This window comes from Marmota marmota, unplaced genomic scaffold (genome assembly GCF_001458135.2).
Source record: "Marmota marmota marmota unplaced genomic scaffold, marMar, whole genome shotgun sequence".
In the NCBI taxonomy this organism is placed as follows: Eukaryota; Metazoa; Chordata; class Mammalia; order Rodentia; family Sciuridae; genus Marmota; species Marmota marmota.
The window spans coordinates 5,629,721-5,647,276 of NW_025999869.1; the positions used below are offsets into that span (position 1 = coordinate 5,629,721).

At 45.2% G+C, this 17,556-nt stretch overlaps 1 protein-coding gene across 1 annotated transcript in view; it reads left to right on the forward strand.

The window, feature by feature from the left end:
• Slit3 (slit guidance ligand 3) overlaps positions 1 to 17,556 on the forward strand; it is a 563,280-nt gene that overhangs the window by 171 nt on the left and 545,553 nt on the right. Inside the window, exon 2 of the mRNA XM_048814838.1 lies at positions 4 to 102. Coding sequence (XP_048670795.1) covers positions 4 to 102 — 99 coding nt within the window. The remainder of the gene's footprint in view (positions 1 to 3; positions 103 to 17,556) is intronic.

The window sequence follows — 17,556 nt, forward strand, 5'->3', positions numbered from 1 at the left end:
CGCCTGCCCCACCAAGTGTACCTGCTCCGCCGCCAGCGTGGACTGCCACGGGCTGGGCCTCCGAGCGGTTCCCCGGGGCATTCCCCGCAACGCCGAGCGCCTGTGAGTACCCCGCCCCGCCCTGCACGTCCACCCACCTGGGTAACACAGAGGGGCCCTTGGGCGCTTGATCCTTCCTTTTCCCCTCTGCCGCGCTGGAAGCAAGTCTGTTTTCCCTGACTTCTTAATCAGATGCCTCGTTCTCTGAGTTGGGGGACTGTGGCTTGGGGCAGGTGTGGAGAGAGAAGCCTCAAAGCCCCCGCGATGGGCAGAGAGCGATACATCTCCGGGAGTGAGGGCCCCAGAGGCAGGGCCCGCTGACAGCTTGCGAGAAGGACGCTGACACAAGGCGAGGGAAGGAGAGAACATTGCAGTCTGGAGATCTTGGGGTGGTGTAAGGGGTCCTTCGCTCGTTACAGAGCGGGGCTAAGGAGAAAGCTTTAGTGATGGGGCGTCAGGACGCGGAGACGTTGGAGAGGGCCCCAAGACTGTGACCGATTTGGAGACCAAAATGGGCCAGCTGCTCTCTGGCTGCCCTTGCAAGGAAAGTTGAGTGTGTATGAAGGTCTAACTTCTGAAGAACCGGACGGATTCAGAGTGGGTGATCGCAAAACCCGCCCTGTTGGAGTGCAGCCTCGGAGATGCCAAGTTGCAGCCCTGGTGAATTTTTTATGGCTAGGTTATAAATGCCTCCCCAAACGGGCCGGAGAATGGAAATGCTGACAGCCCTTTAAATGAGACTGAGCGCTATAATCTTACAAACCGCACTCAGCTTCGGATCCTGGGCTTGGCAGCTAGTGGAGAGGAGCTTGGAGAGGGGGGTGGATTGACCCTCGTTTTAACCCCAATTGTGCAACCAAATATTTACTTTTCATATGTCAACGTTTTGGAAACATTTATCATTTTGATCCTCAGACCAAATTCAAAAGTTGGACTCCAGGGTGGGCTCCTCTTAGTCCACATTTGGGGTGGGGTGGGGAAGGAGGGAGAAATGGGAGGGAGTGGGAGTTGGCCTGGGAACCCAGCTGAGGAGTGGGTGAGGGTTTGCCCTAGAATGGCAGACTCCCTGGATGGCTGGCTCTTCCTCCCTTCTCCTCCACGTGTCTTAGGGATGGGCCATTGAGCTTCCCTCTGGCTCTTGACTGGGTTGGAAGGGACTGGAGATGGGATGAACTGCCCCAGAATGTTTATTCCTGTTAGTCACCTCCTATCACCCCACCTCCTTCTCTCTTCCACTTTTTGTGTCACTCTGGGCAGAAACTCAATAGAAATTACTTTCTTGTTCCTAGTGCTTTCCTTTGGCTTGAAATATTATTTTTCAAGTGCAAGGATTGTTCTGTTGGGTTGAAACATACAATCCTAGAGGGCTAGAGCTGAGTCTTCATTAACATTTAGAAAATCAGGCCTGGAAATGTGAAATGACTTGCCCAGGGAAACACAAGTTGGTGGCCATAAGAGGGTCAGAATCCAGGTTTATGCACCTTTGTTCAGATATTATAATAGACCATATCAATGAAAAACTCGTTTTAGTGGTATTTTTATGGCATGAGTTAGTGAAGTAATAACTATAGTTCACATTCAGGAGCACTTCTTCTGCCTCCATTTGCGTATGTGTATTATGTCCTTGAATCTCTACAAACAAACAGTGCTCTTAGTTGCACAGGTAGTGCTTATTACTCCATTTTACACTCTAGCCATCTTGTCGGTTATTCCAGGTTGCATAGCTAAAGTATTTTGAGTCCAAGCCTGTCTGGCTCCCGAGCCCGCAGCCCTTACCAGTCTGCTGACTCCTGGAACCTGGCTCCATTTAGGCCAAGATTTATCTGCACATACACAGTCCTGGGAGGGTCTAGGTTGGGCTTGCGTCTTAGAAGAAGCTGCTGCTGCTGCTGCTTCCATATATCCTAAAAACACTCAGCTCATCCTGACATTCGCTGTCCCACTTGGGTTCTTGAGACTGCGCCTCCCCCATATTCATAATCATGTGGCATGTTTGGCAAACTGAGGAAAGTGGGCCCCTCTCCTTCTGGTGTGTAGGAAGTTTTCAGAATCTACAGGCATGGCACCACAGCTAGGGTGCCATCCAGCCACCTCTGCCAGGAGACCCAGGCAGCTCAGAGCAGGCCATCTGCTCCACAACTGGAGAAACAGTGAAGACAGAATCCTGGGCATTCCCAAGGGCCTGCTGCCACAGTTGGTCATTGACAGGCACTGGCAGAAAGTAGGAGCTGCTTGAAGATACCTGCATCTCATCTGGCTCAGTTCTGGTCACTGGTGACACTTTGGCTACTGTACAAGGGGGTAGTGGGGCTGCCAAGGCTGGTCTGTTATCTGGTCTTTTTCCTTCTTAGAATTGGGAGGCAGCCTTTAGGATCAAGCTGGATCAGTGTCAGCCCTTCAACAGCCCTTCACTCTCAACCCCATCTCAGTGAGCTCAGACACAACGTTCCATTCTGCATACACTTGAGGGCTGTTTAATTCTAGCGCTATGCTGAGGACTTCTTCAGTGAGGACTTTCTCATTCATTCTTCCCTTCATTCATTCACCAAACATGTCTTGAGCTTCTACTGCATTCCAGTAACTGTTGGAAAACCACTGCATATACAGAAGGAAGCCAGCCCTGCAACTTAAAGAATGTAAGCAAAGGGTGGAGGAAGGAAACTTCCTTAGATGAGCCTTTTAAATTTCTCAGGGCTCATTTTGTCAGGGGTACCAATTTTGCCAGCACAGCCAGTGGATGCTCTGGACCTTCTGAAAATCCAGTGTGCTGATTTCAGATGTTGAAATTGTGCTTTCAAACAAAGAAGAGGCATTTCCTCATTCTCCATTCCTGCTGTCCTGCCTCCCAAAGAGCCTTTTATGAAGAGGTATGTGTGTGTGGTTGTTTCCCTGGATTCTTTTGGCTTTCAGAAACCTTGTGGTATGACATTAGGGAAAACCTGAGTGGGGTGAGTCTCCACTTGGACTTAGTTTTACACCTGGCATGGGGCCTGAGTGGTTCCTAGTTCAGCTGGTATTAGAGTTGGGGATCTGTGTTCCATAATGTTAGCGTATCACATGGAAAAGGAACTGTGTCTTTATAGACTACTGATGATTTTATTTTTCCTCCTCCATGAGGAGGTGACACCCACAAAAAAGCTAAATAAACAGAGTGGAGAATTCAGTGTCATTTGTTGTCTGTGCAGCAAAGACAGAGGCTCTGAGAGGGGAGGGAGAGTCCATGGCAGTGCCTGAAACAAAACATTTACCACGGAGCACAGAGCAAACAGATGTTGCGTTTACCCTTCTGAGTACAAACGGAGCCTACAGATGTAATTCTTATCCAACCACAATGTCAGCCTGGAAAAAGAGACCGCACATGAAAATGAGCTCTCACGCAGGGCCTCATCTCCCTATCCTGCCTCTGGGCAGAGGCCCACTTCTCACCCACGGCGAGGTGGTGGCCTCAGCAGTGGAATCGGGGCAAGAGTGGACATCTTTGGTTTTTCGCTTGGCTCCAGAACATGCTGGAGACTGCTGTATTTAAATAAACATTTCCTGTTTGCGAAGGAGAACGGCGAGAGGCTGAAACGTGAGAATGTGGTAACTTAATTTTCTCCATCACTCCAGATGACGGGGAACTTTGCTGGTGGTTGGGTCCAATAAAAACCGACACCGTGTCATAGGCTTTCCCTCACTTGACCACAGAGGTCCCGAGGTCAAGTGGGAGACTTTCCAAGATGCTCAACAGCCAAGCCCTGTGTTCTGATACTTCCAGGCCTCAGGGCCAGCTCAGGGGACCAGGGACAAGCTGGTGAATCATGGAGCCTCTCTGGGTCAACTGTGATGTGGACTTTAGGGAAGCGCAGTGTTCTCCTAGATGGCTTACTGAGCAGCACATACACCTGCCTCCAGGGTGCTAGGCAATTTTTGGAAGAGATTGCTGCAACTCTCTGGGTTCTTTCAATGATTATTCCTTCTATCTTTCCCAAAATACCCCCTTTTATTGATTTCCTATGTCTGCCTTTCATTTTCCTGAAAGTAGAATTCCAGTTTAGTCTTACTGATTTTCCAGATATAATCCACCAGTGAGCTGTCAGAACCTTCTTCCTCAGTGCCTAGAACAATATCTAGCATTTAGTAAGTTTTCAACAAAAATGTGTTGAATGAAGGGCTTATAAGCCTTGAAAATACAAATATTTTATAGGTTTTAAAGGGAGAGGTGGGCAGTTACAGATTTGCATTTTAATGAATGGCTAAGGGTGACTTACTGGTAACCAATTACCTGAGATAGTAAGGTTATCTAAAATTTGGATTTCATGAACTAAAAAATCATTGCCTTACTAGCATGACCAAAGAAAGACTCCTACTGAGTGATGCTCTCTGCAGTCTGGTTGCCAGGAGTTGCTTAGCAACCTTGCAAAACTCCTACTGTGCACATGCCCATGAAAAAACACAGGCTATCTTGAACACTTAACCAGGAGACTTTCTAATCAGGGCTTTCTGAGCATCATCCTGTGCTCTCCTCAGGTTCCGATTGCTTCTCTTGTATTAATTGATATGTATTGGTAGGATCATTATTGAGTTTTGCTTTTGCAGATTATCTGAGTTTTCTATTACTGCTTTTTTTTTTTTTTTTTTTTTTTTTGCATTGCATTCTATTTCCATTGTTATTTTGTTTGTCTCCAGATCTGTTTGTTGTCACTGAGTTCTCTTCGCCCTCGAAATGAAAATGAAAGCAGCGTAGGACTGTGGGACCCTTTGCCTGGACTCTAAGAAGGGCCAGCGTTCAAAGCCCTGTGGAGGTAGTCTGGGCCTGGTCCCTGGAGGCAGCCTACTTTGGGTTTGAATTCCGGCTCTGTTGGCACACTCAGTGTGTTACTGCATTGCTCTGGATTGCAGTCTATTTAATCCCTTAGTGCCTCAGCTCCACACCTGTAATGCAGGGCAGATCAGCATGTAGGGGTGTTGTGGATGTAGCCTGAGGCAATCCAGGCAGAGCACTCTGCACGGTGCCTGCCACACTGTTGGCTTGTCATGGTCACTGTGATTGTTTATCCAACTCTGAAGCATGTATCAGAAACATTCCTATTTGGAAACATTAAAGGGTATTTTATATAGGAAACACTCAACCCAGTGCCTGGCACATAAGAGCATGCCACAAACTACTAGTGATAGTGGCCATGGTTGTTATTTCCGTTTGTTCCTCTCAGGCCCTGTCCAGCAGGATGGCTTGAGATGTCCACTCTAGAGTTTGCTCCAGATCCTGTGGAGGCAGGTTCCTCACCTGCATGTTGGCTGTGCCTGGCACCCTCTTGCCTAGTCTCCTTGTTCTCCCTCTCTCCTCTCAGGCCTGATCTGCAATTAAGCCCAGGTTGGCCTCTGTTCCATAAAAAGGGGATTACGGTTGAAGTGGTTTATATCTTTTCCATGGGTGTGCTGCTTTGTGGTCTATTTAAATAAGGAATGCATTTTATTTACTTATTTTTGGGTGGTGGATTTTCATGGGGAATTTTTGGCCCCAACTTTTTTCTTTCAATGATCATTCCTTCTATCTTTTCCCAAATACCTTCTTTTACTGATTTCCTATGTCTGCCTCCCTTACAGCTTTTACTTGAAACAGCTGTATTTACTAGCATGCTCCACCCTCATTATGAAAGTGGTCTTAACCCTTTTTAGAATTGCTGAAAAGAAAAGAAAACAAGAGATGGGCCCAGTGGCAGCTCCAGAGGCAGCTCTGGACCACCGATGATCCTGAATGGGTGGATGCGGAGGGTACCCCTGCTGTGTGGCACACCATGCTGATTTCCTAAGACTCTCCCTCACTCAAGGCACCCCATCCTTGGGTTTAATCAGTTCCACCTGGGTGGGGAGCTCGTACTAGGAGCCCTGTGCTATGTTCTGCACAGGATAGTGTTTTGTTACTGGATAGTGTTTTGTTACTGCTGGGCTACTGACAGGCTACAGTATCCCCTGCTCCTGAGGCCTTCAGTGTTGGAGTACTGTGTTAGATACAGTGATTCCTGGGAAAAACTGGCCAAGAAGTATAATTACAGGTCTTCAATCTCAAGGAGACGGTGGTGGGAAGAGGAATGATCTTTGTGGGTGAAAGTAAACAAGGCTCAAATCATCATTCTGCCACCTGCAAGTTGGGTGACTTCAGTTTCCTCATTGTAAAATGGGAATAATAATAATGGCCCCTTCATAAGATGCTGAATTGGATTAACTCATGTGAACTTCCTGGGGTACTGGACATCTACCATAAATTTTCCTTTCATTATCATAATTCTCACGAACTGTACTCCTCCTTCCAGACCATGCTTAGTATGAAGCCTGATTTGGAAAAATATTGATTGCCAGATTCACAAGGGGTCCTCCTGCCCAAGTTCCAACCCTGTAAAGATTGGTTTTCCATCAGCGTAATAACGGGGAAACTGGCCAGAGTCCCTTGCTCAATTATGTCTAGTGATGAAGAACTCGATTCTTCCAACAGCAATTTATTTCATTTGTAAAAATAGTCCTTGTAAGAAAATTTCCTTGGTGTGGGGGCTGAATTTCTCTCCCATTGATTGTTGCTACACAGAGCAAATATCATCATTTTCCAAATGATAGGTTTTCAGAATTCTTATTGCTGCTGTTGTGTTTCTCAACACCCACTTACTGGAGTCTTTTCTTTCCTTCCATAAACTTTTATAATTACTTCAGCTATTCCGTATGTGTTAGAGTTTTTGGGGATAGGCCCTATCCCCCAGTCCCAGTTCTCTTCCTCGAAACAGGTTCCATCCAGTCTTTTATTGATTGATTAATTGATTTTTAATTTAACTTTTTTCTCCTGTGGTGCTAGGAGTGGAACTCGGGGCCTTGTGCATGCTAGCAAGCGCTTTACCACTGAGCTATATTTCCAGCTCTCCAGTCTTCTTTGATTTTGAAAGTTGAGTGTCCATCATCTAAAATTCCCAGAACCAGAGTATTTCTGATTTCAGATGGTTTTTGGATTTGGGAATATTTGCACATAGGTAGTGAAATATCTTGGGAATGGGCCCCAAGTCTAAACACAGAATCCATTCATGTTTCACATACACCTTATACACATAGCCTGAAGGTAATTTTATATAGCATCTTTGTGCATGAAACAAAGTTTTATTGTGTGGAATTTTCCACTTGTGGCATCATGTCCTGCTCAAAATGTTTCAGATTGAGAAGCATTTCAGATTTTGGATTTTCAGATTATGGATGCTCAGGGTGTATTCGTTAGAGGAGACCTTTTTCACCCTGAATGCCTTATTTGACTCCTCTTAGTACATTCTGAAGTGGCCTTTTCACTCTGAACAGCCGCAGCCCTGGGCTGGCTCATTCTGACTAGACCCAATTCCTGCCTCCTTGGCGACTCCCTGGTCTTTGCTGCTCTTATCTTACAATCCCCCTGAACCTGTGCAGTTGACTTTTTGAAGTCTATATATAACACTTAGTATTTATCCTAATTAACTCTGGCAAATAATTTCAGGGACATTTCCTATTTTGATTCCTTCTCTAGCAAATGCCCCACTCCTTTCCCTGTCTCCCACTATTTATTTCCTCTGCAATTTTAGTGAACTTGCTCTATGGGATATTTCTTCAAGTTGCCAGTATAATTAACAGAGTCCTCTCTGTTTATTTTATTTTTCCCCCAAAAGTCTTCTTGGGTTGGGTATTGGTTTGTCCTGCCCCTTCTGACTGTAGTGGATAGGAATCTTGAGGACTCATTAGCATTTCTTTCCCTGAAGTTCTGTTGTTCATATTTTCTTTGGAGTAATTTCCAATTAATGATTTATTCTGCAGTTTGATGAATTTTCTCTAAACTCTTGGTTTCTCATGGAACATTCTCTACTGGTTCTCCTGAGAACTCCATTCATGCCTTCTGAGGGCTGTATCCAAGGACCTCCTTGCACTAAGCCCCAGCTCCTAAAGGTTCCCCTACCTCCCAGCATTGCTATGTTGGGGACCAGGCTTCTAGTCCCTGGACCTCTGGGGGACACACTCAAACCATGTCCAATCCATAGCAACGGCTACCCCCTTCTCCAAAAAACAGTTCTGATGGACCTCTTTGGTATTTTTCCTCTTAAGCATCTTCTCAAGTTTTGATGGAGATGAGCTTCCTTTCTAGGTAATGTCCCACTTACTTTCTCTTAGCCATGATCTCTGGCTCCTCCAGTCTGGCTTCAGGTCCGGTTAGAACAGGATGTACATGAAATTCGTCCTGGCAGGAGCAAAGTGTGACTTAACTTGTGGCCTTATCACTGCTTGTGTGGGCTCAGTCTTTTCTCTTGCTTGAAATGCCAGACTGGGTTCCTGACCCCAGATTCATTCCCCACTTTGGCAGCAGTGTGTGTTGTGGTTCCTGAAAGTCTGTCAGCATGTCTCACCACCCACCTTGTCTCCCTCCTGAGTTGTTTTGCACACCCCCAGCTCTAGTGGTGGACCTGCTTGCTCTTTGCTCCTCTGCTCTATAGAATGAGTACATTCCCCAACCCAGTCCTTCTTCTTAGTATGGAGTTCATGGTCCTCTGTTCATATGAAGGTTTTGACTTGACCATGGATTTGCACATGTGTTAGCCCTTGGCCCTTCTGTCCTGGCTTCTTGCCTTCTCCTGGAACTGATACCAAATATGGACCATTGCTATTGGAGCTCCAGTTCCCCAGACCAGATTTCAGGAGATCTTCATGGCTTGGACCTTCATTAGAGACTAATGATATACAACTACCTCATGGATCTGTCCTGAAAAAACCCTTAGACTTCATCTTCATGGCCATCCAAAGCCTTTGATCATGTTCACAGAGTATATTGGGGTGCTGCAATATTAGAATCTCTAAGTGATGAATTCCTTAGACATTCTTCTCAGCTCTTTATCCAAACCAAGAATAGAGCAGATTATTCTGTCACAGAAAAGCACAGCAGTGAGGATTTCACTGAAGAGCAGTCCTGCTCAGAAATATGTTGCACAAGTTTCTGACATTCTTTTTTCTCCTCTCCATGTCTGCCCAGTTCGAGAATGCAGGTAGAAAGTGTCCTGCATATGGTTTTTCCACACAATGTTAGTGAGAGGCCAGGGGGAGTACAGTTGAGGATGCAGCATTAAATGAATAAAGACACCCAGGCTGAGTGTTGGTGTCCATCATTTTCTAAGTGCAGGACCCATATGTGCCTTACACATCTCCACCACCTCATTGGTAACCTTTGGAATGGGAGGAATAACACTTATCTCATGGGGTTGATGCAAGGTTGAACTGAAATCAGATATCCCCAAGCATCTCTTAAGTTCAGTGTTATGTGAGTATGTGAAGGAGTCTACCTACATATCTGACCAGAACCACTGAATCCTGTATCTTCAAAATGATCAAGGTATATTTTAGAGTCTTTCATTCATAGATAAGTGAGGAAACTTAGGGATCTTAATAACCTTCCTCAGATCACCCATGTCTTCCAACTCTGGTCTTGGTTAAGTTTTTTCACTTAACCAAACGCATCTTTTACAAATGCAACTGTAGCCTCTCACCAGCCATGTAGAAATCCAAGCAGGTAGGACACAGAGGACTGTTTACCTCACTGGGTGATTAATAAGTGCAATGGGTGAGATTATAGGACCAAACAGGGAGTACACGAAGAATGGAGTCATTTCTAGGAGCCTCTGGTTGAGTGTCTGCTATGATGAATAAAGCCCACGATGTTCTGGTTATGTCTTTATAACCAGAACAGTTCAAAACAACACAAAAATCAGCTAGGACCATCCCTTTTCATCAAATGGCTGCCAAAGCAAGTTACCAGGCTAGGCTCGTGGGGAGATTGATGGGTAGAGGAGGTGCTGGGACAGTGAAGGGTGAACCCTGAGCCTTCAGGAATTGCTGGCGAATGCAAGTGGCACTCATCCCTCTTGGTGTGGACAAATATGTAGAAAAAGTCACACATCATAAAAAACAGTACAAGTGGAATTAGAAAAAACTCATGGGGAAAATATTAATCTGAGAACAATTGTATCCAAGAAAGCTCTCAGGAATGCCTCCGCAGCTTGCTGGCAAACAACGCACGTTCTGCATTTTATTAGAGTCCTGACTGCGTAGAACACTGACCTTATTTGAGAGGCATTTCATAAACACTGACACAGGGCGCAGCCCCGTTTGAGGCCACAAGGAGACACGGGGCCTCCATTAGGAAGCCAGCGTGCCCTCCCCTTTTGGGTCACAGCTGAACCTCGAGCTGGACCTTGTTCTCTTGGCCTGCTGATTCCATTAGGGTCCTCTCTTGGGTTGAACTAAACAGGAAGGAATTTTCCCTGGGGAAACAAGGGAGTGGGCTTTGGGATGAAATTTGTCCTTTGGGCAGTTTTGCCTAAGAGCCTGGTAGGCCAGGGGGAGACTTGGCTCCAAGGCAAGGACTGGAGAACCTTCACGTAGCCCAGGGAATTTCTCTTAGGAGATCTCAACTGGTGCCCAGAACCTAGCACGAGAGTGTGTCAGATGGTGGTTCTTGGACACCTGGTCCTGGAGGGCGGAAGGCCAGTGGCTTGTAATTGCCATGGGAGGTGTATCCACTCTATTTTTCCTGCTGGTCAGATATGTAGGTGGACTCCTTCACATACTCACAGGAGATGTATCCACTCTATTTTCCCTCCCCATCTGCTGCCAGCTTATGAGTTCTAAATTGCTGCCACGGAACTGGGTCTGCTCCTCCCTGTCTTGTCTCCTTCCCGCTTCAAAATATTTTCGGGCCTTTGGGTAGCCCTGGGATCATCTGGTCCACCCCTACCTACTGACCTCAGCTCACCTCCAAGGAGAGATGTCCTGGAGAGGAGCCAGGAGGATCTGCAGCTTCCTGTCTCCCTAGATTTGTTTTCATGAGAAGGTTCCTGGCTTCCATATCAAAATTTGGGCTTTAGTCAAGATCACTCAGGAAACCTCTTTTCATCTGGGAAGCCAGGGAGACAGAAGAAAGACCAAATCTAGTATAGAAAGAGGTGGTAATGCAGAACCAGGCAGAGAAGCACCAGATGGGTGACTTGGGGTCACAGATCATGTTCTAAGGGCTCTCAGCACCAAAGCTCTAGCTCCTTTAGGGTCCAGAGAAGGAAGATCCCACATGAGGAACAAAGTGAGAAGCAGTGGGAACCAGGACTGGAGCAGGAATCCAAACAGGAGGCCAGTTGCTTCATGGGAGCCTTTACTGATTCTAGCTCCCCGTTCCACCTCCTCCTAATTACTTCATACCACAAGATGGTAACCAATCTGCTCTGTTTACTTGGTTGAGGCATACATTTTAATACTTTCTGAAATGTTTCCCATAAGCTCCCCCCTGCCATGTGCCCTCCTTGTACAGTCTAGAAATGCTGCAGAGACCTAACTCTCTGGGTTCTTTCCCGACTCGAGCAGCATGCTGATGGAGTCACAGTCAGCCAGGAAGCTCTCTCTCCTCCCATCTTTAAAACAAGAAACATCTCTTTCCAAGAGGACCGAGCTACAGTTTTCTTTGTGTGTTGCTAATGAACAAAGAGGCCTTCGTTGCAAAACAGCATTTCACAAGCAGAGCAGGGTGATAGCACCTCTTGCCAGATGTGACTGTGTGTAGTTGTGTGGGGGGAAGCAGCTTTGTCAAGAGGAGGGCTGAAGGAGGCAGCTCTGGGAATTTTTAGCAACGGCAGGCAGCGTGGTGGAGTGGAAAGAATGCTTGCCTGGGAATTGGGCGACCTGGCTATGCCTCTGACTCACTGTGTGACCTTGGACAAGTCACTTGACCTCTCAGGGCCTCAGTTTCCTCATATTTAAAAGTGATGATGGAAGTCAACTGGATGATGTCCAAGGACCCTTTCAGCCCTATGCATCTTCGCTTCTGGGGACTGAGGTTTGGGGTTTAGACCTGAGCCAACATCCAGCTAACCCAAGGGACTTCCTAGAAGAAGAGAGAGGGGCCAGGACAGCTGCTTCAGGGAGTGGCTAGTCCTTGATTAAGGCTCAAATAATTAGCTCAGCTTCACAGTAAGCCTTCTGAAATTAAGAAAGAAAAAGATGTTTAGTTTCAAAAATAGCAGTCAGTGTTTCTTGAAACTGATTGGTTTGGGGTTTGTAGAATTTACACAAAGGCATAATTTTCTTTCCTCTGTAGCACAGTGGAAAGTGTTGGCTTGGGGTTGGCATGGCCTGGATTTGAATGCTCTTGGTAGCCAAGTAACCCTGACATGCTCCTGCACAGTGACCTGTTCCCCGGGTTGTGGGAGGATCAGATGAAGCACTGATGCCAGCCTAGAGGACCATGTCTGGCATGAGATAACCCTTCAGAGCCTTGTGCTGCTTACAAATCACCTCAAAATTTAGTATTGGAAAGCAATAAGCATTATGTTGTCCTCAGTGATTCTCTGAGCTAGGGGGGGTGACTGTTGCTCAGTAGGGCTGGCTTGTCTCTGCTTCATGATAGCTTAAGTTCAGCTCAGGGTCTGGAATGACCAGGGAGACTTGAAGGCTGGGTTCTATCATTCACACAGGCTGTTAGCGCAACATGGATGGCATTGAGACTCTGATGGCTGGAAGGCTGAGATGGCTGGAGGTATTGACCAGAGTGCCCCTGCAGATGACCTGTCTGGGTGGCTTGAGCTTCCTCACAACATAGCACTTCCAAGCAATCTCACTTTTTACTTGGAGGCTCAGGACCTCAAGAAGTGTGCAGTGATGACTCAGGACAATTCACAGTGTGCTCAGCTTTTTATAAATTAGCCTTAGAATATAGATTCAAGAGGGGCCCAGCTCTCCAGGAAAAAAAGTCTTTCCACAGCAGCCATTTCATGACTATGTTTTAAAAACTAATTGTCTGTGTTATTTTCTGTACCTTAGAATCTAATTTCTTAACTAGATTGGAAGTTTCTTGAGGGCATGAACTGTGCATTTCTACACAGAAGCTTTGTACAATGCTGGCAGACATAAGATGAAGTCAACACTTTTTTAAAAATCAAATTTAGTCTCCCAGGCAACAGGTTTAATGGAAAGACCCCAAACTTTAGCACCAAAGATATCTGGATTCAAAAATCTGAATTAAAAATGTGCCCTTCATTAAATTACTTGTTTTTCTTATCTAAAAAAATACTTCTGGAGACAGTAATATCTAATAAAAGAATTAAGGATAACAGATGCAAAATACTCAACACACAGTTGATGCTTTAACTAAATTTGGGATACTGGAAACCTGTGGAATTGTGGCAAATGCACAGATGCTTAAGTCAGACATATCTGATTTCACATGCCATTGCTTCTGGCATGGCTGTGGATAGGTCCCCTCATTTCTTTGAGTTTTGGGATCTTCAACTGTAAAATGGGTATCAGAGTAAGTACCTCTCAGGGTTACTATGAACATGAGGAATATGTCATGTAAGTCTTCTAGCTCAGAACTTGACTTGTCAGAGGAACTTACTACCTGTAAATTGAAGAGTGACAATTAATTGTTGTTCTTTAGTTTGTATTTTGATTTGTCCATGGATTTATACATTGAAAAATTATTTTTGTAATGCTAATAACTTACAGTGATCCCATTGCTCAGGACCCTGAATGATGGGATCTGTGGATGCCCAAATCTGGAAGATCCCTTGTGGGGTAGAGAATAGCGTCTTGTGAAGGAGGGTGACTTCCAGGCAAGCCCAGGACAGTGCTGTATTTTAACACACCTGCATTTTGACTCTTGGCCCCAGAATGCCCCTGGCTTCTGCCAGTATTACTTACCCACTTTGGTCAGAGATGCACATGTCTCTTTACTGAACATGTAAAGTTCCTGTTCCTTACTACTGCCTCATGAGGGAAAGTGTGGCAGCTCTCATTTTGGTTTTGTTTTTTATGGTGACTTTATTTATTTATTTATTGGCATTATTTCCTTGCCTCACATCTGGCAAAATGTACCAGCTTGTCTGTTTGATGATAAGTCAGGACACTGGGTTTAACTTTTCTAGGTAGTCCCTGGGACTTATGCCACCTGTGTTGAGAGGCATTGTCTGGGAACGCCTCCATTTCTTTCATAAAATTGTCCAAGAGCCCCAATCTAAATTTCCTTTATTTTCTTGAATCTAGATAATCTGATAAAAGATTTTGACCTCATCCTTAGAAAAATGCACAAGCACGGTATTTTGCAAATGGCTTTGAGGCCATTATGGCCACTTCCCCAGGTGGTGTATTTCCACTGAGTGACCTTGTCTGTCTCAGTGATTCTGATTGCATGGGCTTCTGGGGTTTTGTGAGTACTTCTTGGGGATCATCAGGTACCTGTGAAACTGCTTTGAGTCTTCCATTTTTTAAGTTCCTCCGTCTCCTCCCTGTAGAAGAAGTGTGCTGTCTGGGATGGATTCTTTCCTTCTCTCTTCCTAGCAGCCGTCCTTCCTAGGTGATGGGAATGCCACCTTCTGTGTCCGTAGGATACATTCCCCAGGGTCTGTGAGCAAAGGTCTCACTCCTTCCTAGTTAAGAGGAAAATGAACCTTCTAAGGGCACCCAGCTGGAGAATGGGAAACCTGCCATTAGAATGGAAGCATCCCATTGACCTGATGTGGGAGCTAATGACCCATGTCATGTCAATGGGATGCTTCCATTCTAAGCTGGAATCTTGACCAGCAGAACAAAGGGAGGGGACACAGAGGCTTTCCATTTCACCTGTGCACTTGCACGAGTACCAGACCAGGCTGCCTTCCTGTTTCCCAGACCCATTCTAAAGGTTCCCATTAAGTCAAAAGTCATCATGATAATTCCTTTTTAAAAAATATATATATATATATATATATTTTTTTTTTGGTTGTGCTAGATTAATCCAGGACCTNTTTTTTTTTTGGTTATAGATAGACACCCAGTATCTTTATTTTTATGTGGTGCTGAGGATTGAACCCGGTTCCTCACACATGTAGGGCAATCGATTTACCATCAAGCTACAGCCCCAAGATTATTCCTTTTGACTCAGGTTCACAAACTTGTAACTAAATAACTATGTGAGAAAGCAATGGATAACACACTGCTGGGGAGAAGGTGGCACAATGAGAGAGATTATGCATGGTATTGGGGAAAGCAGACCTGGCGTTGAGTCGCAGGTTTGTCATTGTCCAGCTGGGTGCCCTTAGGAGGTTCATTTTCCCTTAGGATGTCAACATCGTAAGAATAATGAGTCCTGAAACCCTGGATCTCAGACCTGCCTGCACATTGGAATCACCTGGGGAGAAATAAAATCACCGATGCCCAGGTCTTGTCCCCAGAGAGGCTGATGTAACAATTCTGGGGTGCTTTTTTGACATTGGGATTTTATAAAGCTCACAGGTATTTCTGATATGTGCATTGTTTGAGAAAATTAACCTAAAGAAATTCTCCAAATTCTAGGGAGGAATAAATGAGATATGTGAAATAGCCAAATGTAAGGATTGATAAATGTCACTCTTTTTTTTTCCTTTCTTAAGGTAAACAACAATCATTTGCTTTTGCTGCTAGCACAATTTTCTTTGTTCTGAGTAGTCATAGCAATGCATGAAAACCACAGTACAATACAACCTCGCTTATTTATCCTATTTGAGGTGAAGGCCGATCACAAATGTAGCTGGAATTATAGAACATACAAAAATGTGATTACTTTCACATCCATGGAATAACTAGGGCGAGTTCAACAGTGCCTGTTGAGAACATTCTATGGAGTAACTGCTGTAATGGATAGACAAAATTGATTTATAATTACCATGGCAACAGCAAAATGGAAGGACGACTTCCCAAGGGACAAGGACCAGGACCCAGGAAGATTCTTTCCCACATCTGCCCTGCAGCTTGTTTAGTGACCATGGCTCCAGCAGTTTATCTCACAAGTTCATGGTTTCCCGAGATCCCATTGTCTAATTTGTGCACCCTTAATGGTTTCTTTAAGGAAGTACATTGATGTGGCAGTTGTTAAGAGAATCATGAAAAGATGCTGTAGGAGGTGGAATGAAAGCAGATCCTTGAGCCTCACAGAGGAGAGAACTAAGACACTGGTTCTCCCGCCTGTGGCTTCTCCCACATGCTATGAAGCCTAACCAGACCTCCATTTCCATAAATTTCTCCCATGAGAGGACACAAGGGGACGCCTCCATCTAGCCTGGGGCTTCTCTGCCTCAGTGCCGTAGACATTTTTGGTGGGATTTGTTGTTGTTGGGAGGTGTCCTTTTCATTAGTTATTTAGCAACATCTCTAACCTCTACCCAGTAGATTCCAATAGCACCCCTACTTTGTAACCACTCTTAGTGTTAGTGTTAGGGTTTCCAGATGTTGCCATATCTCCCCTGTGGACAAAATCACCTTCAGTTGAAAACCACTCTCTGCCTCAATCTCAGTGAGGTATGTTGACATTAATAGACCAGCAAACTTTGTGTGTACACAATGGTTAATCTCTGTGGTGCCCTCAGAGATTTTCATAGATGTCCACAAACCTGACAGCTATTGATAATCCTTACACTCATTGTTAGAGCTGTGGTTTCTGAATTATAGAGAAGTTGATGGTAATAATAATAACAACAACCACAGCTACCAGTTATTGAGTGTTTATTATGTGTTATGCACACAGCTAAGTGCTTTATATATTACATTGTCTCAGTTAATATTTACATTGACAGAGTTTGGAAATCAGGGGTCAGTTGGCCAAATCCAGCCCCTTGGAGTATTGTGCTTGGCTCAAATGGCATAGGCTCACATAATTTTTTTTTAAATGTTAATTTCATGCCAATATTTTAAGATCCGGTGAATACATATGTAGATCTATTTCTGGCTTTTTTTTTTTAAGTTGGAAAGTCTGGCTATCCGCGGTCTGCTTGGCTCCATGACTGTAATTGACTGGATTTTATGTGAGGCATGGTTCATTTTACCACAGTCCCCCCTACTCCCTATGGTACCTCCAACTCTAGACTAAGTTGGCTGCCATTTGACACCATGATGTTTTTCTTTGTTCATACCAACTTTACTCCTTTATAGCCTCTGTTCGTCTCCTCTAAGCTGTTGTATCTGTGGCTTTGGCCTTACAACACGCTGTAGAATATGTACTGTTCTCATTTTAAAGATGAGAAAACTGAGGCTTAAGAAAAGGAAAACCCAGGCCAAAATCACACAGCAAATGATGGGCAGAGTTGGGAGTGGAACCCAGCTTCCTACCTTGACTCCTGCCTGCCTGGCAGCAGAGTCGCTGCTGGTAGAGGTCATCTTTCTGCATCAGGAAATGCTCTAGATGGATCCCCAGCATCCTAGGGTTTCCTTGGAGAATCATATCACAGTGTCCCTTTTGCTCACCAGGAAACCCACGTGTCACCAGGATGGGAAGAGTATCTTCTGAGCGTAGCTCCCCACGCCACATTTTCTATGTCTATGCTGCTTTTGGGCTGCATCCAAGGGCTGCTCACACACTCCCACATAGATGAGGGGCCAGCTGGTGTGTGTGCTTCTGCCTGAGACGAGTCCGCTTGCCTGTGGGGAGGATGTGATTGCTTTAGGAAATTAAGTGGGAGTGATTAATTAGGAAATGTACTGAGGACTCTGGAAAGAAAT